Raw genomic sequence first — 24,945 nt, forward strand, 5'->3', positions numbered from 1 at the left:
AGGAAAAAATTGCACAAAGAAATCCTGTCTCAAAAAATGAAAAAATAGAAGTGAAGAAATAAAGTAATAAAAAAGATAGAAAGCACACAAAGAGTCTGGATACTGTATGCTATTGTGTTGTCTATGTATTGCTTAACTGCTGAGGAAATAGCAACAAGTGTTAAAAGAAATGCTGCTGGATTAATCCAATTTATATATTAAAAATGCTTTGACTTCAAAATTTGTATTTTTGTTTCCACAGAAAATGAAAAGCTGTGGATTCCTTCTAGACTAACATGGTTTGATCAAGCAAGACTCCCTGAAACAGTGTCCCAGTTGATTCAACATTCAAAACAGCTGGGGCAAGGCAGCCTTGCAGACCACTATAGCCATCATTTCTGCATCTTCTTAGAATCCCCAAGACAGTGAGGGCCCTCTACCAGCAGGAAGCAGTTTGGAAAGAACAATGCCCAAATTCCCAAACAGTGTTTATAAATGTTTGTTTTCATTTATATGGGATTGGTTATAAATGGTTAATGATCACAACCAATCTCTCTCTTTTTTTAACTATTTAATTTATTTTTTTTTATTTTACATGTTGATCCCAGTTCCCTCTCCTGCCCTCCCTCACTCCCTCCCTCTTACCCTCTCTGTCCCCTCACATGCACCCTGACCCCCTCCCCTCTTGTCCCCCCCATCCCAATTCCACGTGTAGGGCAATGCCATCAGGTAGAGTCATGTAAATCTGTCAAGCCATTTAAAGTGACTAGGACTTCTCTCCTGTCTCTAGGTTAAGGCAGTATCCCTCCATGGGGGATGTGTCCGCAAGGTCCTTTTGTGCACCAGGAATACATCCTGGCTCCACTGTCTGACTGCTCAGTCCTTCTGGCTGAGACCCATATTCAGGGGGTCTGAGTCAGTCCCATGCTGGATTCCCAGCTATCAGTCTGGTGGCCCGTTAGCTCCTCCTTGTTCAGGTCAGCTGTCTCTATGTGTTTCTGCAACCTGGTCTTGTCCTCTCCCTCTGCATCTGGATTCTAGTTCGACTCAGTGATTAGTTATGGGTGTTTGTTTCTGTTTCCAACAGGTACTAGATGAAGGCTCCATGATGGTGGATAAGTTAGTTGTTGATCTCACTATCCAGGAAGGGCATTTATGGTAGCCTTTCCACGGCAACCAATCTCTTTTTAAAGGCAAAAAGGGGATTATGGTATAGAAATGAATACTTTGTTTTGTAATGGATTTTCATTTAGTGATACAAATTTAAGGTCAATTTTGTGATATGTATATTTCTCCTCTTGTTCAGGTATTATGCTTATATAGCTCATTTAAAAATGTAATGTATAGTTAAACACAGATTATAGATAGCTACCTATAATAGTCAAAACTTATACTTAGGTGAGTTAGGTTTTCTAGATATACAGAGATGTATTTGAGATGAATAGGCATTCTTCAAACCTTTTAAAGACCTACAGAATATGACATTTAAATGGTTTAGGGTTTTTCTTAACAGTGAGGCACAACTGCTCCTGGCAATACCACCTGCATCAGAAAGGAAGATGGACATTGAAGAAACTCATTATGGAGTTTATTTCCAATATGGCAAGACTAGCCATTTGGGCAAGATACTTCTCTGGTCTGGACTGTTTGACTTCATGCTGTATAAACTGGACATGCAGGACCAACAGAAAAGTGACTGCTGATACAAGATGGACATTGCTACAGAGTTCCTGCTTCATGGAAGAGTCTGCCAGACAGTCTTCAGAAGGCAGAGGAAAGTGATTGACAAACTGCCAATACAGGTGGACAGTTTAAAGTTTTCGGCTTTGCTGAGGAGTCTGCCAGACACACTATGGCCTATAGACTGAAGATAGAACATTACAGAAGAACTTTGGGTGTCTGACCAGGTAGCAAGATGTCTCTGTCATTTCCAGAGTTTATATATTATCCTTCTGTGGTCTTTGATGGAATTGAAGACATACAGTTATGGTTGTTAGGATTAAAGATAAGTTACACATAAGACTTTAGCCTCATAAAGATAGAATAGATGATGAAATATTTTCTTTAAATCTTGCTAACCATTAATGGATTAAATATTGTTAACTATAGTTCTTATTTGATAACTGTTTTGTTATATATTTTACTATGTTAAGTTTAAACCCTTCTTTTTATTTAAATAGAAAAGAGGAGTTGATGGGAGAAGTCATTCTGTAAATATGTTTCTCTTATTGGTTAATGAATAAAGCACTGTTGGCAAATAGGAAAAAAAAGATAAGCGGGACTAGGAGACAAGGAGGATTCTGGGAGATGTAGTAGAGGAGATTCAAGATGTAGGGATTTGAGAAGGTCAAGACCCTCTCTCCGGTAAGATAAGACCATGTGGAAACACTTAGATTAATAGAAATTGGTTACTATTTAAAATAGAGCTAGCCAATAAGAAACGCTAGTAACAGGCCAACAGCTTTATATTTAATACAGCCTCTGTGTGTTATTTGGGGCTGACGCTGCTGTAGGACCAGGCTGGTGGGCAAACTGCTCATAATGGGTTGGCCTTGGCTCCAAGAGATCTTGTATCAAAAAATCTTTTTTTAAAGTAGGAGGGGAATTTACTGGGAAAAAATGGTGGGGGGGTCATATTAGATAACAAGAAGGGAATATGATCTGAGCCCACAATATATGTGTGTGTATTAATATACAAAATTGTGAGATAAAAATTTTAGAAGAGTTAAGGTCACTGGGTGTGGTGCACACCTTTAGTCCCAGCACTCGGGAGACAGAGGCAGGTGGATCTCTGTGAGTTTGAGACCAGCCTGGTATACAAGAGCTAGTCCCAGGACAGCCTTCAAAAATGACAGAAAAACTCTGTCCTGAAAAACAAAAACAAACCAAAACAGAAAAGAATTAAGGTCATCTTCAGCTATGTAGCAACATGAGGCCCTGTCTCAGAATTTTAACATAACCAATTTAGCCACAACTTTCTGCTTAAAAAAAAAAAAAAAAAAAAAAAAAAAAAAAGTCCACAGTGGTTAAAAAAAAAAAAAAAAAGAGCTTAATTATATAACTTTCTAAATTTATTCTTCAAATGCAATGTTTAGGATTTTGAGGAAGTGTGTCTGTGTAGGGAACAAGTGAGGAAAATATGACCAGTAGTTTATTATGAAGTATCCTTATGATGCCACTATATTAGGACAATTTAAAGGGGCTGCAGAGATGGCTCCTGGTTAAGAGCACTTGTGGTTCTGGCAGGGGGGCTGGGCTCAATTCCCAGAACACACATGCTTACTTATCTGTAACTCCATTTCCAGGGGATCTGATATTCTCTTCTGACCTCTGTGGATACCAGGCACACATGAAACATACATACAAACATGAAAACAAAGCACTCAGACACATAAATAAAACAGTGAATCTTCAAAAAACATTTTAAAAGAGATTTCATATTATCTTCATATTACTAACTGATGAGTAATTTGCAGACCCCTCTGGACTTGAGTACCAGTCCTACCAAACACTTCACACACTTTGTTAGTTGTGTTACCTTACAATTAAAGCGCATATTTATTATACCTATGTTTAGTACTAGAGCAGAGAAAAAGATGAACATGTTATATTTTTTTCTTTACTAAAATAGCTTAAACTCTGCATGAATCCTGGGAAAAGTAGCATATGGTGCCCAAAACTTTGAAGATGTGTATCCTGTGGCCATGAAATATGAATGCTTGTCTACACAGATGGAAAAGAAGAAAGCCACCAGGGAGTTGAGTCAGATGCAATTAAAGCTTCTTAATGAAAACATTAGGACTACAGGAAGTGCCCCTCTCAGGGTATCTCCTCTAATCTTCCCTCCCCAGCCCAGGAAACCATCGCTCCCTCTTGGTTCCTCTTAGTGCAGAGGGACGCAATGTAATTTCTTATCAATAAGATGCCATTATCTTCTTAATTATGAAGTGAGCTGTGCCCATAGAAGACAGGATACAACTGGAAGACATGAACAATAATTTCTAGATGAAAATCAGATATTAACAGTCTCAGGGAGTTGTGAAAGGAACAGGCACTCGAGTACAGAAAGAAATATGAGAGAACTCAGGACCTAACCCAAGCCAAGACATAAAACACAAGGCTAAAGGAAACTTGTTGCCAACTGGGCATAGTGGCTCATACCCGTAATCCCAGCACTCAGAAGGTAGAAGCAGAAAGATCATGATTTTACGCCAACCTCTATAACAGGATGAGTAGTTCAAGGCTAGCTTGGCTATGAGACCCTTCCTCAAAAAAAAAAAAAAAAAAAAAAAAAGAAAGAAAGAAAGAAAGAAAGAAAAAAGAAAAAGAAAAAAGGAAAAAAGAAAAGAAAGGAAGAAAAGAAGCAAAGGAAAAAAAGAAAAAGAAACACACACACCACCACCACCACCAGCAGCCAACAGGGACTGACTACAGAATGCCACTGAGCTGTCCTTCATGTGAGGTGTCAGGGAGGGACATTCACCCAAGGGCCCTTAGCCTGTTATATCTTCTGCATTCATTTGTCAACATTACTGAAGGACAATGTCTTCAAAAATCAAGGTTTTCTGGAGCCTCTTTATGTCTTACAGGCTCTCACATTTCATTAGAAAAAAAATTTCAAAGTCACAGTATTCCTGTCCCTAAAAAAAAAAAAAAATCAATATTCTCTTATGACCAGTCATCTTTTAAAAAGACAATTGGAATATCTATTCAGGGACTGGAGAGATGGCCCCACAATTAAGAGCACTGCCTGCTCTTTCAGAGGAACATGGATCCAATTCCCAACACCTATATGACAGCTCACAACTGTCTATAACTCTAGTCTCTTGGGATCCAACACCTTCTTCCAGCCTCTGCAGGCACCAGGCACACTTGGGATATACAAACATATATATCTGTAAAATACTCACATAAAAATAAATAAACAAATATTAAAACTGTCTTTTAAAAAATATTCAAACAACATGTTCTTAGCCAGCACACCCTAGCCTGGCTGTCTGCGTGCTCTTCATTAAATGAGATTTTGCCTCCAAACAAATGGCAAACCACATTGCCAGTCATAGGTTAGATGGCCTGGATCTGGAAAGTCTCCCATATCACAAACTGAAGTGCCCGTTAAACACTCTTGGCTGAATTAGCCATGCCAGCAGGGATGCAGGGAGCACCATGCTTGGTTTTTGGTCCTTTAGAAGATCTTGGCTTGGTCTTGCTCTTGGAAGACTTCATTTCTTTGGAGCTGATTATGTGACAAACAAGCAGTGTTTACTGCCTGCTTGCCAGCCTGCAAATCAGCCTTTAATTCATAAGCAAACTATGGAGAGAAATGCTGAGCTGCATTCTGATGCCACTTGTGTTGCTGATGAAACTGGTCATAAACTCTAGAAGTCAACAAAACAGATGAAATCCAAGAAGGAAAGCATGAAACATGAAAATTCAAAGTCAAGCTTCATTTTATTTCCTAGGATTAAACATTTATGTATGATGACATATCTTCTGTTTAACAGAACACAGAGCAATGTCAAACAGAAAAGAGGCTTGTGGCAGGCAGGAAACAGAACATTCAACCAGAAACACTCACTCTATGAACCCACACAGTACGTTCATGGCAAAAATTAGCAGTGGTGCCAGGCAGTGGTATGCAGGCCTTTAATCCCAGCACTTGGGAAGCAGAGTCAAGTAGATCTCTGGGAGTTTGAGACCAGCCCTGGTCTACAGGGAGAGTTTTTTTTTTTTTTTTTTTTTTAAAAAAAAAAAAAAAAAAAAAAAAAGTCCAGGACAACCAGGGCTACACAGAGAAACCCTGTCTCAATAAAACCAATTTTAAAAAATGAAAAAACAAATTTTAGAGATGTAATATATCATTTATCAGAAAGTTGCTAGAATAATTTTAACTTCTTTGCCAGTTACAAACTAGAATTTACCTTCTATGATAATAGGTGAAGACCATCAGACATATATATGTACATGCGTATCTTATTATAGATACATAATACTGTGTAGTATATATAAACAATAGTATATAACTTAGCTTCAGACCTGGGCACAGTGGCACACACTTGTAATTGCAGCACTCGGAAAGCTAAGGCAGAAGGAATGCCTCAAGTTTGAGGACAGCCTGAACTACATAATGAATTCAAGGCTAGCCTGCACTACATAGTGAGAAAAAACGGGGCATGGAGGGAGACAGAGAGCAGGAGGGAGATATCTCCTTTAGGCCTGTAAGATGGCTCATGAGTAAAGGTGTCTGCCACCAAATAACCTGAGTTCAACCCCACATGGTAAAAGAACAGACAGAACCAGTTCCTGCAAGCTGTTCTCTGCTAGCCACACATGTGCCTTGGCGACACGCATAAACCAATGTAATTTTAAAAATAAGAAAATGTCTCTCTCTTCCAAGTCAACAATTAAGTTCTTATAGATCCTGGTTCTGACATAGATCATACTGCGCATATGTGCTTCCTTGGTCTTGGGAATGAAAAATAATGTTCAAGCAGTTTTAAAATTTATTTTCTGTGCCCTGTGCCCTTCAGCTTACTTGGCAACCCATGCGGAAACCCACTTTGGACATGGGGTCCAGACTAGCTCTGGCTGATGAAAATTCACAACGGGCTACCGCCTCCTCTACTCCTCTTTCACCCCCCCACCACCCCCCCCACCGCCCCCCCCCCCAGTCAATGGAGAGTGTGCACCTAGTCTCTCAGAACCATCAAAGGCATCTCCCCGTGATCCCGCCCCCCTCTCCCGTGACCCCGCCTCCATTTGTCCGCCTCTTCCGCTGAGGGAGGGCTGTACAGGGAACTCACCAATGATAATGTGCAGGCTTCCATACTTCCGGGTGTGCGCTTCCGCGGAGGTCCGCTTCCTGCGGAGAGAAGCGTCCTCGCTGCCTGCGGAGCCGGGCTTCTGAGACGGAACGTGCTCTCATGCTCTCCTGCACCCGCGGTGAGCACTGCGCACGCATCCTTGCGCCAGCGGCTCCCTGGGGACCGCCCGAGTGCACCCGAAACTGGGAAAGGTGCTTCAAGGGACCAGGATACCTTCATTTCTCTGCTAACCCTTCTCTGTCATGCCTCTCTAGAAGTACAGGCCAAGCTGTCAGCTATCTAGCCTGCCCTTACCTCAGAGCATGGGTCGAAGTCATTTCATTAAAGGGATACCGAGGGTAACATGTTTTGGGTGTAGACTGCAGTAAACATTTACTGAGTGTACTTATTAAATCCTAAAGAGTGTGTGTGTGTGTATGTATGTATGTATGTTCCTGGTGTGTGTCTGTTACTGGTGATTCTACCCATTGAATCAAGTTCCCAGTCAATGTATTTCAAAGCCATTTTCCCTTTTATTGTGACTCCATATAAGGGAGGTTTATATATGTGGATGGAGTGCTTCAATCCCTCTTGGGCCTTTCCCCTTTTCCTCATGGTAATAGTTTTAAACTACTAATATGGGCTGCAAAACTTTGCCAGTCAATCATTCACCTTTTTCCATTTCCTGCTCAACTCTTCTCTCAGTCACTGAAGTGTTTTATTGTTTTGTGGTGCTGGGATCCAGTCCAGTGGACTCTCCCATGTTGGACATTTGCTTCACTACCAAACTACACCTTCAGCCCAGTTACCGAACTTTTGATTCCGTGTGTTCAATGCTTTCTTTCTACCTCTAGCCAGAAATAGTTTTCCCGTATCTGACTAACTCCTATTTACTCTTAAATTTCAGCCTGGAAGTCATTTCCTCTATAACAGTGGTTCTCACCCTTCCTAATGCTATGACCCTTTAATACAGTTCCTCGTATTGTGAACCATAAAATTATTTAATTACTTCATAACTGCAAATTTGCTACTATTAAGAATTATAATGTAAATACCTGATATGCCACCCCTCTCAGAGGGGTTGCCACCCACAGGTTGAGAACATTGCTCGAGAAAGTTTTGGAGGCTTTATTCCTGCCCCTGTGTTTCCAGTTGTCTGTACAAACGGTTGTAAATTGCTTGGTTACTTGACTAAATTGTAAATTCTGTGAGGTCTCTAACCTGGTCATGCTTGTGTACTCTCCACATAGTAGCTGGCACACAACTCTAGTAATCGCCTGGTAATGAATGAGACAGAGAAGAGTCATTTAAGAGTCCTTTTAGCTCCTTTATAGCCCATCGTAGTAAAGTTTGTGCCAAGGTAAAAGTCATCTCTATTGAAGCCTTTCCTCCTTGCTGCCTTCTGTGGGGTGCTGAGTCGAATGCTCTTGGGGAGACAGTCTGGGCAAATACACCTCAAATCTGAATATTGTTGACTAAGAAGCATTGCACCCCACAGACTCATTTTGCCCCAGCCTCCATATGCTTTGTGCCACAGCTACACTGAGCTCTCGGTTCCTCCCATGTGTCAACCCTGCTTGTACCCATTGGATTCCTTTCCAAGTGTTTGATGTTATCTTCTAGAAGAAAGAAGATAGGCTGCTTTTTTTTTTTTTTTTTTTTTTTTTTTGGATCAAAATGTCTTCCTCAAAAAGATATCATTTAATTTGCCTTCCACTGGCAGACCCCGTTGAGCTTAGATACTTTTATCTCAGTTCTGTTTAAACCATTTTGCAGGCTCTCTCTGACAGGATTCATGCTAGAGGGGCCATATGGTAAAGCAGGCTCAGTATTTGACCTTAAACAGTGTAGTCTCTCTGTAAGGGAGAGAGACATAAACAGGCCACAAGTGCAGTTTGGACTATACTGTTTATGAACAGAAAGGTGTGTATAATCACCTGTACTTTAACCTTGTCTGTGTTGATATTCTAGGTTCCTCAAGATGTCTGCTTCAGTCCCTCAAGGCCATAACTGGACCCGGCAGCTGAAGAAGGATGAAGAGGAAGAAGACCCACTGGACCAGCTGATCACCCGCTCTGGCTGTGCTGCCTCCCACTTTGCAGTGCAGGAGTGCATGGCCCAGCACCAGGACTGGCGGCAGTGCCAGCCACAGGTGCAGGCATTCAGGGATTGCATGAGTGCACAGCAGGCAAGACGGCGGGAGGAACTGCAGAGGAGGAAAGAGCAATCGAGTGCTCAACACTGAGACCCTAAACCTTCATCCCCACAGGCTGGCCCTGAAGAAATAAGCACCCAGGGAAACCCTGGGGAGAACAAAGCCTAAGTAGTAGAAGTGTGCAACACGAGGTATAATTTTGGGGACAGTCTCTGGGACTGGGGTTGAAAGCCAGACACCATGCATTTGCACATGACGGTCATCATGAGCTGCTCTATGGACAGATCACACATATCTTCACCTTCCTGTTCCAGCAATATTTGTATTTAAAACAAAGAGTGGGATATAGGCCTCTCCCTCCGCCCTACCTCTTGAGTCAGTGTGCCAAGTACTTTATAAGTAAATTCACAACCTAGAGGTGAATCAGTTGCCCAATCAGGCCTTCATTTTTCAGTCACAAATTTAACAACAGAAAGTGTTTCTAAGGCATTGTGTTAATAGTGTACAACTTGAAGAGTAATGTGACCTTCCTGTTGCTTAGCGACTGGTATGAGAGGCAGAAATAAAGCCACACTCAAACAGCAAACTCAATTTCCAACAGTGACATGAGAGCCTTTATCTGTCCTCACTTCTGGGTGTTTTATTCAGGGGCCAGGAGCTAATAGAGAAACGTTTTTGTTTTTTAAAGGCAGAATCTAGGTCAGACTTACCTTGAACTTGCTATCTAGCCAAGGATTACCTTAAACTCATCCTCCTGCCTCCACCCCATGTACTGAAATTAATGACAGGTGCTACCACACCTATAAGGGAAACATTTTCGGCTAGAAGTACCTGTTATATGCCAGGCTCTGTTGAACTAACAGATTCAGAGTATGCCCCTAGCCTAACCAACAAACAAAGCTTGCCTGACATTTTGGAAGTATGCTTTAACATTAAAATACACACTTTGACCTTTGGAAAGATGGAGCCCCTATCAAATAGAGCTTATGTTCCTCTTGACAACAGTTTGACAGAGCTGATACTGCCTTCTCTGGGGTGCTGTGTCCTGTGTATAACGTCAACAGTCGCTTTTCATTTTTATTCAGTGAAATCACCAAATCTATTCTGCATGTTCCTGGAAGTCCTTTGGGAATGGGAAGGTATCGCGGTTAAATAAGGATCAGGATAAACAAATAGGCCGAATAGATGTTTATTCAGGGAGAAATAACTTACAACCTAGACAGATGAACACCAGGGAATTCCACCCGATGCTTTCCTGTCCTAGTCAAGCCAGCAAGAGAGCTTTTTCTAGCTCCCTCTCCGACCTCCTTCCACAGGTCACTTCCGCCCATCGCTCCACCCCCAGTGGGCGTGGTCAGTGCCACAGAAGGACTATGTCACTACTGTCACTCAGGACAAGACCAGCAGCGGCAGGCGGAAAAACCGTACTTCTTACAGGAAGGGGCTTAGAAAATAACATTGCCATAGAAGCTGGGGTGCTTTTTATTTTTTCATTAACAAACATTTCTCAGGCATCTATATGTTAGCAGTTCAAGGCTGAAGTATGGTAGACACTAAAACCAACTCTGAGCCTTGTGTACTGAAGTTTTAGGGAAGAGGGAAAGAAAACAGAGAAGGCTTGAAATGTTTCCTGGACAGTTAAGTCCTACTTAAGCTGCAGACCAAGTGAGTAGATAGAGCTGCATCTCTGCTGTCCACTCCTGCTTAGAGCTGTGAGTCAGCTTGGGTTAGCAGTGTGACTGGAGGTGTCAGCCCTAATCCCAAAGATGGACATGGTATGGTGTCCATGCCTTTAATCCCAGGCAGAGGCAGGCTGATCTCTTGTGAGTTCAAGGTTATTTTAGTCTACATATGACTTCCAGGCCAGCTATAGCTACCTAGTGAGATCTGTCTAAAAAACTGAAAAGGGAGTCAATTAAATGGGACTTTCAAAAATGAATTACTGATTTGTAACATAGGAAGAATTACCATCTGGAGCAAATAAAAAGTACATGAAAGCCAGTAAGAAAAAAACAAGTAGAAAGTGAACACTGGCTGGGCATGGAGGCCCATTCCTACCTATATCCCAGCACTTAGGAGGCTGAGGCAGGAGGATCACCCATAAATGTGAAGCCAGCCTGGACTACATAGTTTCAGGCTAGCCTCACCTGTAAAGTGAGGTTATTTTTAAAAAGAACTAATATGCTTGAAGTCATAGGAAAACATAAATAGTACTGTATTGCAGACAAAAAAAAAAAAAAACACAACTTTAAACACAAAATGTTAGCTGATCACAAACCGATCACTAAGTTTTTGGCGGGCTCTATAACAATTTAAATATGCAAAGCTGGATGACACACACCTATCACAGCACTCAGGAAGCCTGAAACAGGAGGATTGGGACCAAGCTGGGCTACACTGAGTTCCAGGACAGCCAGAGCTACAATGTGAGGAAATCTTAGGGCTACAGAATGTAGACTATCTCAAAAAGCAAGCAAGCAAAATGCTTAATAACCCAACCTGCTGAACAGCATAGCTTAACCGCATAGTACACTGTAAAGACTGTTGTTCACCTTTTACCATACTGGCTGAGGAGAGCTAGGATCACTGGCACCCACAGCATTGCAGAGATTGTACGCCTTATCTATGGCCTGGAAAAAGAAAATATTCAACAGCTGAAGTATGCTAAGATGTAGCTCAGGGGCTGAGTGTTCACCTAGTAGGCACCAAGTTTCAACCACTGCAAAAATAAGTAATCAAGTAAGTGAATAGCTGGACATGGTGGCACAGCTTTATTCCCAGGCACCAGGGAGGCAGAGGCACATGGATCTTATGACATAATTCGAGGCCAGCCTGTCTATATAGTGGGTTCCAGGCTAGCAAGGGCTATATGGTGAGACCCTGTCTAAAAACTGTGCATAAAATAAAATTTGGAAGTGGCCATGGACACAGCCACATGAAGATAACAGCAGAGAAGACATCCTTAGTAAAAGGAATGGCTTCCCTGCTGCCTAAGCGTGAGCCAACTTTAGGAAGTCCCGGTCTAACAATGACATGTCACCATACATTACTGTAACTGAGGACCTCAGATCATCAACTTAAACAGGAAAGGTGTACTTTGTACTTTGCCTCAGTTTTGGAGATTGCTGTTCATAGCCAGTTGGCTCTGCTGCTTTTGGGCCTGTGGCAAGGCAGCATTTTGTTATAGGAGCATGTGGTAGTGGCAGCCAGTTCACCTCATGGCTAGGAGCAGAGTCCAAAGCCTCCAGCATCTCACAATCCTTTTCAAGGGTACACTGCTTGACCCAAAGGCATCCCACAAGACCCTACCTCTTAAAGTTTCTGCCACATCCCAATAACAGCAGTCTAGGGCACGAAGCCTTTAACATATGGACCTTCAGACTCATCTAGCCAGCAATGGGTGAGTCATGAACTATATTTGGGCAAACAAGACTCTTACAACACAAGCCTGTTTCTTCAACTAAATGGGGGCTATTTTCTACTTCCTAGTCTTATTAAGAAAATTGAATGTGGGCGAGGAAATGTACAGATCAGTGGTAAAGAACTTGTCTCAATCTAGGGGGGCCTGGGTTCAATCCCCAGCACTGAAAAAAAGGGGAAAGAATAAAATGAATGAGTGATTGATCCATAGACTGCTAACAAAATTACTGCCATCCATTGGTAACTAATGTGTTTTGAGTTCTTAGCTTAGGCAGTTCAGGTCCACGGTCTATGCTCTCAACCCTGTGGGGAACTGTCTTCAAACTCTAGTGGTGATAGTCACAGCTGTGTGGTTCTCAGCAAATTAGCATACCTTTTAGAACCTGTTTTCTCTTTTGTGAAAATGTACGCACAGTTGCTAAAGAGATGGCTCAGTGAGCAGAGTGCTTGTCACTTAGGCATGAAACCCTGAGTACAGATCCCAAGTTGAGAGCAGAGGGACAGCTGTAACCCCAGCTTTGGGGGACAGAGACAGGAGGATTGCTAGAGCTTACTGGCCAGCCAGTCCAGTTGAATCAGTGAACTGTAGATTCAGGAGAGACCCTGTTTCAAAATATACAGTAGAGAAGAACTGAGGAAGACACCTGACCTAACCTCTCTCCTCCACATGTACACAGGTGGGCTAGCACACATACCACACATAAAACAATATGTACATACACCCTCACAAGCCTTGAAACTAAGCCTTCCTCTTCAAATTGTTGAAAAGTGGATTAACATTGCTGAGGAGCTTGACAACAGTTTCTGACTTAATCACCGTGTGTTCACCATTGTGTCGGTGCCCATAAAGATGGCTGCACTTCATCTTGGCTCAAAGGCAGAGTTCAAAACTGTCCTCAGCAAGTCGTAAGACCTAAAGGTCAAAGGTGTGGCTGCAGAAGCGTGTTTGTCTGTCTTATCATAAATATCAACAGACCTGATCTGAGGTATGGCTACTCCTGTCACTGAAGGTTGGAAACAAGAAGTTGAATCTAAGGTGTGGTTACTGAACCCTTAGAGAGAGGAGGAAGAAAAGTCTGTTTGTTGATACCATGTCCTCCTCTTTGGTTAAGATATATAAGAGTGGTGAAAAATAAACTTATGGCATTTGAGTATTGACTGATCTGCCTCTCTTGACTTTTATTCTGTCTCTCTTTTCTTTATCGTCTATAGCTAGCCATTCCTTCATCCACACATCCCCACTCAGTAACAAACTTGGGGCTGCTCGGCTGGTCCTGATTGCAGCCCCACAAAGACAGCTTCCAACACCATTGTCCTGATTTCTATTTTCTCAGCTAACCTTCACAACATTCTAATCACAGAGAAAACAAAGGTCAGATTGAGAAAGAACTCTACACCTAGTTTTCTCTAAAGCATGGGCTGTTCTCTGCTGTATATTCTCGTGTAAGTACCCAGTGTCCAATACAGTGCTTAACACAGCAAATAATTATATTAACTTTGAAAATATTGCTTTCGTTAGGCCTTTCTAAAAGAAAATTAGCCATGAGAGCCACTCATGGTGATCCGGACTGATGTTTTTCTTCGGTCTTTTAGCTCTGCTTTCCACAGCTGAGTTGGATTTAAAGGTTCCTGTAAGATCTACACCAACTGTAGCAGCTTTGGGTCATCTCTGTAGAGGTGAGATGCCGGGCAGGAACCAAGACTGTAACAAGAACTCAGAAGCTGCTTTTGCTAAAAAGCATTGATTCCCTCTTGAACCTCAAGGTAACTAAAAGAATGTGAAAGTCTAGCATTCTCTTTCATTTTGTATCTCTCTTTTGGGTTCTACTCCTGAGTGACTACATCAGCATGTGAACCATTCACATATCTACCTAACCCACCTCATGCCCCTTCAAGGCTGAAGACACAGGGATATTTATTCATTATCTTAAACCTGTCACCAAATCTAGTCCCCTTGGGTTCTAAGAACAACATAGCCTGACAGGACAGGGCATTCCCCTCACCTAGTTAAGAGTAATTTCCACAATGGTGAGATTGCACCCAGAAGTGTTTGGTCAAACTGTATAACGATATCACTGTTATTGGTTTAATAAAAAGCTGAATGGCCAATAGTTGGCAGGAAGAAGGAAGAAGGAAGGAGGAGGGTGGGGACACGCAGAGACACACCAGGATGCAGAACAAGCAGAGTAAAGGTAACCAAGTCATGTGAAAGAACCATTAAAAGAAGTGGGTTAATTTAAGTTGTAAGAGCTAGTTAGAAACAAGCCTAAGCTATGAGCCAAGCTTTTATAATTAATAAGAAGTCTCTGTGTGATGATTTGGGAGCTCTTTGTAATGATGTGGGACACGGAAAGTTCAACTACACAGGAGCAGAAGTAAACATCTCCTACCAGACACCTTGGGATTCACACCATGATCCTAGCACTTATAAGGCTGATGCAAGAGAATTGCCAGGAGTTTGAAGCCAGTTGTAAACCAGCCTGGGGTATAGAGTTCTGTCTGAACAGAGCCAAATAAATGAAAAGATTATAAAAGAATCAGCATGTCTACCCAAGCAACAAGGACTTTTTTGTTTTTTGAGACAGGGCTTCTCTGTGTAGCCTTGGCTGTCCTAGAACTCACTCTGTAGACCAGGCTGGTCTCCAACTCATAGAGCTCCATTTGCCTCTACCTCCTATGCTGGGATTAAAGGCATATGCCACCACTGATTTTTATTTTTAATTAGAATTTATTTTATGTGCATGGATGTTTTGCCTGCATGTATGTGTTTGTGCATGCCTGAGGTCCTCCAAGGCCAGAAGAGAACATCAGATCCCCTGGAGCTGGAGTTACAGATGTTTGTGAGCCACAGTGCAGATGCTGGGAACTGAACCAGGTTCTTTGCAAGAGCACCAAGTGCTTTTAACTGCTGAGTTATCTCTCCAGCCTCATAGATTCTTTTCAGAAGACTTTACAGAACTAGAGCTGAGACAAAGATCTGGGAGGTCACACTGTGAGCAGGTCTGCCTAATTATGTGCACCTCTTGCCCAATTCTTTTCTTTAAACCTAAAGCCCAACTCAGTCCCCAGAGTCACACAGGTTCTTCTTCCCAGTGTACAAAACTCTGCTTTTGCACAGCCATCAGTCTCTCTAATTGTCTTACTGGGATGGGTTGCCAAGGCTAGCCTGCCTGGGTTACTAGAGTTAGGAGACTTTCCCCTAAAGCTCTGGTTATGAGACTTCTTAGCTGGGTGCCCCTCTTGAATAGCCCTAGGGAAGACTCATGTTAGCTCCTGCAAGGTCCTTGTCTGGATACTTGGCCTTGTGCTTGGTACAAAGATGCACTATAATGTGTTTTACTAGATGAGTAAGATCCTCTTCCCCACTACCTGCCCTCAGGTGAAGTGGCTGCTGACTTTAGGAACCCAAGGAGAACTGGAATGAGTCCAGTTTGAAATTGTACACACCACCTCTGCAGGGAAAGCAGGGGCACCCTTCCCTGATCCAGCCAGGCCTTAAAGCTGCAGGGAAGTGGAGGACCTTCTCCTACTTAGCAGCCATTTTTCTAAAGAATTTTCATTCTCTTGAATCTGGGCACTATCTGGTAAGAGAAGTCCTAGAAATGAACCAAAATGTCTGAGAATGAGTTATTCCAGGGGAGCGAAGTGAATCATTTTGGGTTCTGCAGGTCAGAGTTATGTACGCAAGAGAAGAGGAAACACCACAAGGAAATCAAAGCACAGATGAAACCAGCACAAGACACATTGGCCATTTCTGCCTACAGTGTCCAGCCGGTCTAGCTCAGACATACCCATTGTGTAACAGGATATGGTTTCTTCCTTGAATCTACAAGCCCTGGCAATGGGTAACCAGAGGCCTCAGCATCGCTGCTGTTCCTGAATTGACAAAATACACAATTCATTCTTTTTCTCTGTGACTAAAACACACCATTTTAGAATCCACAGCTGGTTAATTCCCAGGTATCCTAGATAGAAAAGTAAGGCATCCTCAACCAGAGGAAAAGGACTAAGTCCTTAAGTACGAACACTGCCCATTTGACTTCATCCTGTCCTCGGAAGTTACTGAGTTACATGAAAATCCATTTCTAAAAGTCCTAGTACTGTGTCTGGGACCGAGACCTGTGAGCTGGAGCAGGCACTGGCTAGAAGGGAAGTAGGTCTAACACTAAGCTCTTGCAAGCCTAGAATAAATTGCCAGCTAACCTCTCCCAACAAAAGGATGCTCCCATTTTTGCAGATCAGAAAACACAAGATCAGTGAGGTTACAATAGCTTATCAGGAAAAACAACACACAAAGGTCTCAAAGTAGTGTACAAACCCAGGTACAACATGGGGCTGTCTGCTTTTTCCTTATAGAGGTTTCTGAGTTCAAGGCCAGTCTGGTCTGCAAAGTGAGTTCCAGGATAGCCAGGGCTACACACAGAAACCACGTCTCGAAAAGCAAACAAACAAAATGTTGTTTCAAGGAGTGGGTGACAATTATTTTCAACCTGGAGTCAGAAGTATTTTCCATTTGATTTCATTATATGAGATTCTAAGGAAGTCCATTTCTCCTCAGCCTTCACTCTGCAGAATCCAGTGAAGCTTGTAACTGTTTTGTAGCCTCGAGGATCTAGCAGTCAGACCATCTCCTGTAACTCTTACCAGGATACAACAAATGTTAAGAGCCATTTCCATTTCCCAGAGCAGAGTAACAGGGGGAGGATAAATCATGAACTAGGTCAGTGACAGAATCCAGTGCTTCCTGTTTAAGAGATAAGCCTGACTCACCTCTCAGCAGTGATGGGAACAAAGGAATGGACTGGGCAAACAGGACCGGATCCTGCTGCCATTCTGCCAGGAGCTGTCCTGTAACCTTGAGCAAAGCATGCTCTCTAGGCCCTTAGCCTGGCATTGCTAAGAGCCACAGGGCCTAGCTGGCTTCTAAGTGTTTTTGAGGCAATATGCTATCAATTAATGAAATGATCCCTGTTTCCATATACTGATAAGTAAGATGTCTGGGTAACCAGAAGATCGTTTGCCAAGTTCTGAAATGGAATGCATGTGACATTGCTCACATGTTATGGTAGCAGTGTGTGTGAGTATACACGTGTGCATGCATTTATTTACCTGTGAATCTTCACATTGTTATACACCCCTGACCTCACACTCATTGGCCAGACAGTGTTACTATATTTTCCCTGATAGAATTCAACAACAAGCAGTTCTACAAGCAGACATCAATCTTCTGGGAAATTCTGCCTATTCAGAGCAGTTTGCTTGGAAAATCCTGACCTGCTAAGCACAGTATCTGAAGTCAGAGCTTTTTATTTCTCCAGACTTTTTTTTTTTTTTTTTTTTTTTTTTTTTAGCTTTTTAATTACATTGATTTGTGTGTGTGTGGGGGTGCATGTATATATTTGTATGTGTGGGCAAAGTGTATCACAGCACACACATGGAAGTCAAGAACAATTTGTGGGAGTTCTCCTGCCTACTGTGAGATCAAATTCAGGTCATCAAGCTTGGCAGTAAGCCCCACCTACTAGCCGAACATTTTAATTAAGGTTATCTGAAACCCGTTTTTGTGATGTTTTTAGCTTTTTGGTTTTGTTCTGTTTTGAGGTAAGAGCCTTGACATGTAGCCCTGGCTGGTCTGGAACTGGCAAAAGTCTTCTGCCTCCTGTGAGCTAGGATCACAGGCACATTCATCCATGCCCTGAGAGGCTGGTAAAGGGATGAGAGCTACAGAATATCTAGCATAAGCTCTAGCTCAATAAGGTAGTTATTCTACGTCTAGAGAGTTGGCTTAGTGAATAAGAACACTTGATGAAGGCTGGAGAGATGTCTCAGAGGTTAAGAGCACTGAATGCTTTCCCAGAAGTCCTGAGTTCAATTTCCAGCAACCACTTGGTGGCTCACAACCATCTATAATGAGATCTAGTGCCTTCTTCTGGTATTTGAGCAAGCAAAATACTGTATTCATAATAAATAAATCTTTTAAAATTAAAAAAAATCACTTGATGCTCTGCAGAAGACCGAGGTTAGAGGATCCAAGTTCAATTCCTAGAACCCACATGGGGACTCACAACCCTCTGTAATGCCAATCCCACCAGACCTGAAATCCTCTCTGACCACAAAGGGCACCAGCACACTCATATGAAAATAAAATAAACCCATTTTTAAAACAAAGATAACTATTCTACAGAAGACACTGATGCTCAGAGAAGAAGTTCTCAGAGAAACAGCAGCATCATTGTCAGAAATGGTAAGATGCAAAGTCAAAACCTTCAGTCCTTATCTACAGAAGGAAAAATCCTCATGGCAGAGTCTAGTGATATAGTGCTCAAAACCCCTGACTCAGAGACCCTGATGAGCACAGAGACCCTGAGAAACAGTCATTTAGCTAAAGATTTGGCAAAGCTTACAATGGGCAGGGCAGTTGGTGTTTGTGTAATGCTCAGCTCCCCCTGGCAGCACCAGCACAGTCAGAGGAAACCCTAAGTATATGATCATGACTCTTTTCCAAAAAACCTTTACTGAATAACCGGAAACTGAACCAGACAAGAAGTGGTAGGTAACAAAGTACTGTGACTATACAATAGAACACTGAAATGTGGGGTTTTGTTTGTTGTTGAGATTTCTCTGTATTGCTTTGGAGCCTGTCCTGGAACTAGCTCTGTAGACCAGGCTGGTCTTGAACTCACAGAGATCCCCCTGCCTCTGCCTCCCGAGTGCTGGGACTAAAGGTGTTTACCACCAATGCCTCACTTGAAATGTGCATTTTAAAATGGCTAATATAGATTTATTATTACACTTGTGTGTGCGTATGGCATCCAGAGGTGAGCAGACAACTTTCACAAGTTGGTCCTTTCTACCTTGTGGGTCCCAAGAACCAAACTACGGTTACCAGGCTTGGCAGCAAGCATCCTTAACCACTGAGCATCTTTGCAGTCGTACAATCACTAGTTCTGTGGTATATGAATGTTACCATAGTAAGTTATATAATGCAAAAATAGGGCGGGTATAGTGGTGCCCATCTTAAATCCCAGCTCTTGGGAGGCAGAGGCAGGTGGATCTCTGTGAGTTCAAGGCCAGCCTGGTCTACAGGGCGAGTCCCAGGACAGCCAGGGATACATAGTGAGACTGTCTTGAAAAACAAACAAGCAAAATACAAAAATAGGCAAAGGTAGGATTTAATTCATAGACCATAGCTTGCTGACACCCAACCAAGATCAATTTTTTGAACTTGCAATACTCCTGCAAGTATTTGAATTTAACTTCCTGAATACTGGGATGATACAAGCCACCACATTTAGCAAATATCATGTATGTATATGTTTATGTTTATATAGTCTCATGTGGCCCAGATTGGCCTTGAACTCATTTTGTACCTGTGAATGACACTGAACTCCTAATCCTCCTGCATTTACCTCCTAAACACTGGGAGCACAGGTGTATATCATCACAACTAGTCAAATCTTTTTCTTTATAAAGAACCCAGCCTCAAGAACTTCATTGTAGCAATAAAAAACAGATGAATGTAGAGTTCATTTACGTTATCTCTAATTCATTATAAAACTCCATGCCATAAATGATGAGTTCATGCTGGGCACAGTGGCATACACCTTTAATCCCAGCATTCAGATGGTGGAAATTATTGGGGGGGGGTGGCAGACCCTCATCTATACAGCAAGTTCCAAAATAGCCAGGGCTATATAAGAGACTTTGACTCAAACAAATAAACAATTAGTTTACACCAAATCGCTTTATAGGATGAATTCACTGTATCTGAAAAAGTATGGTGAAATGTGAACATGTTTAGACAAGGAAAGCCAGAATTCCTTAAAAGTTGACTACAGGGTAATTGGTACACACACAGTGGTAACAGCAGATTTTTATTAGGTGGAGAATACCCTAGGTTTTGTTAAGGTAAGTGGTGACTGGCAAGCACAGCATGTCACAGACACAGGAGCAATTCCCAGTATGAGCATTTATTCTCCTGCTTCTGACTCATCATGCAGGAAGAACTTTCTCTGAGAACAATGATGGCATGAAAGGACAGCAGTGTTCAGTTCAACTTGGCCAATAATTCTTCCAGTTCTGGCCGAGCTTTGAACCTTCCCTTGAAGTCTTCTTCAGAGTGCTTGGACAAGGAAAAGAAAACAAATGGCAATCACTCAGAACTTTTATTACCCATACACATGCACATCCAGAAAGGGCCTTGGGCAGCTCTGCAGAGTCAGAGTCATTCTCAGTCAGCCCTTTATCAATGACTATGTCTTGAATTGGGTACCAGGAATCAAGGCTGAATCACACTTCCTCTTAGTGTGCTGAGACAAGACAGGCATGCAAACAGGATGCTGTAAGTACCACTACAGAAGTTTTCTACCTATTTTTGGCTTTTATTTGGTTTTGCATCCTATTGGGGACCAGGGCCTTCCATATATGAGGTAAACACTACCACTGAGCCACATGGTCTAGAAACTTTTTTTGTGTGTGTGTGTGTGTGTTTGTGCATGCATGTGCATGTGTACCCACGTGAAAGTCAGAGGGCAACATTTGGGAGTCAATTCTACGTGGCCCTGGGAATTGGCCTCAGGCTATCAGGTTTGGTAAGAACCTTTACCTGCTGGGCCATCTCACCAGCCTTGTTTGCTTTTTTAGGGTCTTGGTATGTAGACCAGGCTGGCCTCCAGCCTCAGTCTCCCTGCTTCTGCCTGCTGAGTGCTGGGACTATATGCACAGGGACTTTAGTATTTTTAGCACAACCAGCACATTCTCACCCTATATACAGATCTCTGTGAAACTGAAATAACCACCAGACAAGTATGGACAGAACAAGGGGAGCTGGATGAAGCAATGATACCAGGTCAATATGACCTAATGGGAACTGTGTCACAAAAAGGATTGTCATGGCAACTAGACCTGACCAGTATTTAGGCTAATATTGCTAATTCTGCATGCTTCTCATTCTTTACCAGATACATTCAATGGAGCTAAAATCACATGTTGGTAGTCTAGGAAATGTCTCTCTAAGGTAATGCTCTCATGCAGTGCTTCTCAACCTGTGGATCATGACCCCTTTGGGGGTCAAATGACCCTTTCACAGGGGTCACTTAAGACCATCAGAAAACACAGATACTTACATTATGATTTATAACAATAACAAAATTACAGCGATAAAGGAGCAACAAAAATAATTTTATGGTTGGGGTCACCACAGCATGAGGGTTGAGAACCACTGCATTATACTGTTTATAATCTTAAAACATGTTTCTGGCTGGGCATCAGGAGGCAGAGGCAGGTGGCTCTCTGTGAGTTCAAGGTCAGACTGGTCTACAGAGCTAGTTCCAGGACAGACTCCAAAGCTACACAGAGAAACCCTGTCTCAAAAAAACAAAACAAACAAACAAAAACTAAACTAAACAAAAAAACGTGTTTCTGCTTTATAGTTGCTTGAAAGGAGAGAATCTGGGGGTCATGGGCTCAGTCCCTAACATCAGAATGCTGTAATGGAGGCCAGTTGCTGTGGAACACACAACATCATCCCTGACACCTCAGAGGCCTCAGAGTAAAGGTCACAGGGCCAGCAGGCTGCACAGCTCTCCCCACAGCAGCTGAAATACACATTTCTCTGTTGTTTCAAGTCAAGCAGCACCGCCTTCCTTACCCTCACTGTGAGCACACATAGGCCACAGGGACCTCTTTCCACACTGGTACCTACCTCCCTCACCGACAACCTGACTCCTTCTGGAAGATTGCTCTGGAGTATTTCCAAGAAAACCTCTGCAAATGTGGCACTCAGACCGCTGATCTGCAAATGAAGGAAGGTGCCTAAAGGAGGGCACTGAAGGCCGGGTGACTGGCATGCAAGCCTGGGCTCCCCTGCAGCTCCAGTGGGGAAGAGGCTGATACTCAGAGCAGGCCTCTAAGCCCAGTCCCTGCAGGATTTCTCTTGCTATTTGTTGAGATGTTTGCTTGAACATTCCCTGTTCCTGTAGGCAGGGAATGTCAAAACCAGACCAATACTGATATTCTGATGCAATTTGGGTTTACCAAACTGGCCAGGAGTGGACCTGGGGCTGATTGGCTGGTTCTGAGTGCAGTCCCACAAACACCATTCTGCGACAAGCATGGTCAGTTTTCAGGGCTGAGGGAGCAGCATTCAGTGCAATGTGAACTGTATAACAGCATTAGAAAATCCAGATAAGTTCCTGTGGCTGGAATGAAAGGGACATCAAGGAACAGCAGGAGAGGACAAGCAAAGGCACAAATGCTACAGAAGTCCTACTTCAGCCTATGGGACTTAGAGGCAAGTAAGACACACCCAGGATACATCACAAGCAAATTACTATTTAAAGACTTGAAATTTTTGAAGTCATTTTAGAACTAGCATATTTAGATTTGCGTATTTCTCCCTCAACATTCTTACTACCTTGTTGATAAGGCTCTTCAGTGGATTAAAAGGAGAGATGCAATGGAAATGTAAATAAAATTCCATGCAATGGAATATTACTTGGCCACGAAATTAATGAAGTGCCATACTGAACAAGTATCAGAAGACAAAGACTGAGTAAGTATTAGGTTTGAAGGATTACAAAGACAGAATTTGTTCTGAACAATTAGTTTTCCATACAATGAGGTCAGGGAGTACACTGTAGAACATCTACAAAAGTCCACTAGACAAACAGGTCTACTGTATTTGAAGCTCAGCCAAAAGATCAGGTGTGTGTATGTGTGTGTGTGTGTGTGTGTACTTACTCCTAGGAGTATTGGTATATAATGAAGCTTGAGGAATTAATGCAGTTTCATAATAGGAGAGGTGGAAGAGTCAAGAACCCATTAGAGTACACCATCATTTAATGGCAGGTAGGACAAGGGGGAAAAAGGTATGACAGATGGAGAAAAAGATAGAAGGAGGGAACCAGAGAAGCAAAAGCACTTGGGGATCCCGCAGACTACCTACCTGAACCACTCGCTCATGGGTGGTAAGGACTGAGTCTAGGACCATTTTGTTGCCTTGGTCTGGTAGCCGCATCACCTCCATGGTTTTGGTGGGCATTGCATAACTGCAGAAGAAGAGTTGAGAGTGTCCAATCAAGCCAGCAGCACCACATTTACCAGAGTCATCTGTGAGTACAACCACCACTCTGTGTCACGTCATCTAGAGGATCCTTACTTGCAGCCAGTGCCAAGCTAAGCATGCACATTTACCTTGTCCAGATGTCTCTGATCTCAAAGAGAACACAGTGTTCACTACTGCCTTTATATGTCCCCTTGACATTGCCTAACACATACCCTGAGTATAAAACCCTGGTGATAATACATATTTGACGCTACTAAAGAACCTGTTCTAAGGGAATCCAGCTCAGCACTTAGGTATTCTTTGGAGGTGAGCCCTGATCACTGTGCTTGCTCTAGAGAAATAAGGTGACATACCCAACAGTTCTGGAACAGTTTCTTTCGATGTCAGCACTAGTAACATTCCAGACCAGGCAATTCTCATTGTGGATGCTGGCCTATGTATTCTGACCTCTACCCACTGAATGCCATGAGGACCCCTCCAATGGCAAAAGTGATTACAGTCACTGAGGTTGGGAATCACTACTGCCAAGTCTATGCTTACTCTCTTAGCTTCAGCAGGCCAAACTGTTTGGAGTCCACCATGTATCAGCAATATGTGCTTGGGTAAGGCACTCTCCCCTCTGAGCTTCATGTGTAAATGAAATTACAGTCTGAGCCTCTGTGAGCACACACTGAGAACCCGATATGGTGGTGAAACTGAACTAAGGGCTACCCAGAAACAAGTTATTATCGTTGCATTCATCTCACCAAAAAGTTCATCAAACTAAAGAGAAATAAAATACTAATAGCGACAGTAGAATTCCTGATTTTCCCTGTCCCACTGTGTCATCAAATGATAGCAAGGGTGTGGTTTAGAGACGGATGGCTGAAGGACACTTAATGTGACAGAAAAGGGAACAGAAACATGAGGGTGCTGGACTTAAATCCCAGTTCTACCCAGTAATACCGGCTTGACTTTCGGAAGCTCAATTCAGCCTTCTTTCTATGTGTCTGTTTCTTTAGTTATGGAGTAGAAAAGTATAGCATTACTCACAGGCTTGCTGCAGTGACTGGGACTACAGCAATCTGCCTGTCACACCACAAATATCAGTTCCTTTGCCCTGATATACAGTGAATTCCTAAGTACTCTTTCAGGTACCTGCTTCAAACAGTAGCCCCCCCCCCCACCTCCAGCATAATCTCTGATCACCTGTTTTCATGAAAATATGGTAATAAGTCCATGATATTAAAAAGTGGGGGGCGTGTGAGCTGGTGGCTCATGCCTTTAATCCTAGCACTGGGGAGGCAGAAGCAGGCTGATCTCTGTGTGAGTTCAAGGCCAGTGTGGTCTACAAAGCCACAGAGAAGAAACCCTGTCTCAGAAAGTTAAAAAAAAAAAAAAAAAAAAAAAAAAAAAAAAAAAAATCTAGGTATAGCAGTGAAGTCCCCGGATTCCCAGAGTTTGAGAGGTGGGGACAAAGGGATCCCTGGGGCTTGCTCACCAGCCAATCTGATTGCATCATTGAGTACCAGGTTCAGTGAGAA

The 24,945-nt window shown here is 42.7% G+C and overlaps 2 protein-coding genes across 2 annotated transcripts in view; one reads left to right on the plus strand and one right to left on the minus strand.

Annotated features, from left to right (window-relative positions):
• Positions 1 to 6,912: 6,912 nt before the first annotated feature.
• LOC127227974 (cytochrome c oxidase assembly factor 4 homolog, mitochondrial) lies at positions 6,913 to 9,516 on the plus strand. The gene is made up of 2 exons (XM_051192355.1): positions 6,913 to 6,994; positions 8,754 to 9,516. Exon 2 carries the CDS (start codon positions 8,764 to 8,766, stop codon positions 9,025 to 9,027), a length of 264 nt encoding a protein of 87 aa, XP_051048312.1. The 5' UTR covers positions 6,913 to 6,994; positions 8,754 to 8,763; the 3' UTR covers positions 9,028 to 9,516.
• Positions 9,517 to 20,218: 10,702 nt separating this feature from the next.
• Positions 20,219 to 24,945, minus strand: part of Mrpl48 (mitochondrial ribosomal protein L48) — a 61,086-nt gene continuing 56,359 nt past the window's right edge. The window contains exons 8-10 of the mRNA XM_051194034.1: positions 23,303 to 23,405; positions 22,061 to 22,150; positions 20,219 to 20,479 (exon numbers count right to left, since the gene is read on the minus strand). Coding sequence (XP_051049991.1) covers positions 20,405 to 20,479; positions 22,061 to 22,150; positions 23,303 to 23,405 — 268 coding nt within the window. The 3' untranslated portion in view covers positions 20,219 to 20,404. The remainder of the gene's footprint in view (positions 20,480 to 22,060; positions 22,151 to 23,302; positions 23,406 to 24,945) is intronic.

The sequence above is a fragment of the Phodopus roborovskii genome, unplaced genomic scaffold (genome assembly GCF_943737965.1).
Source record: "Phodopus roborovskii unplaced genomic scaffold, PHOROB, whole genome shotgun sequence".
NCBI lineage: Eukaryota > Metazoa > Chordata > Mammalia > Rodentia > Cricetidae > Phodopus > Phodopus roborovskii.

Excerpts from the sequence above, each read along its gene's own strand:
- LOC127227974 (XM_051192355.1), top strand. The coding sequence starts at position 8,764 with ATGTCTGCTTCAGTCCCTCAAGGCCATAACTGGACCCGGCAGCTGAAG.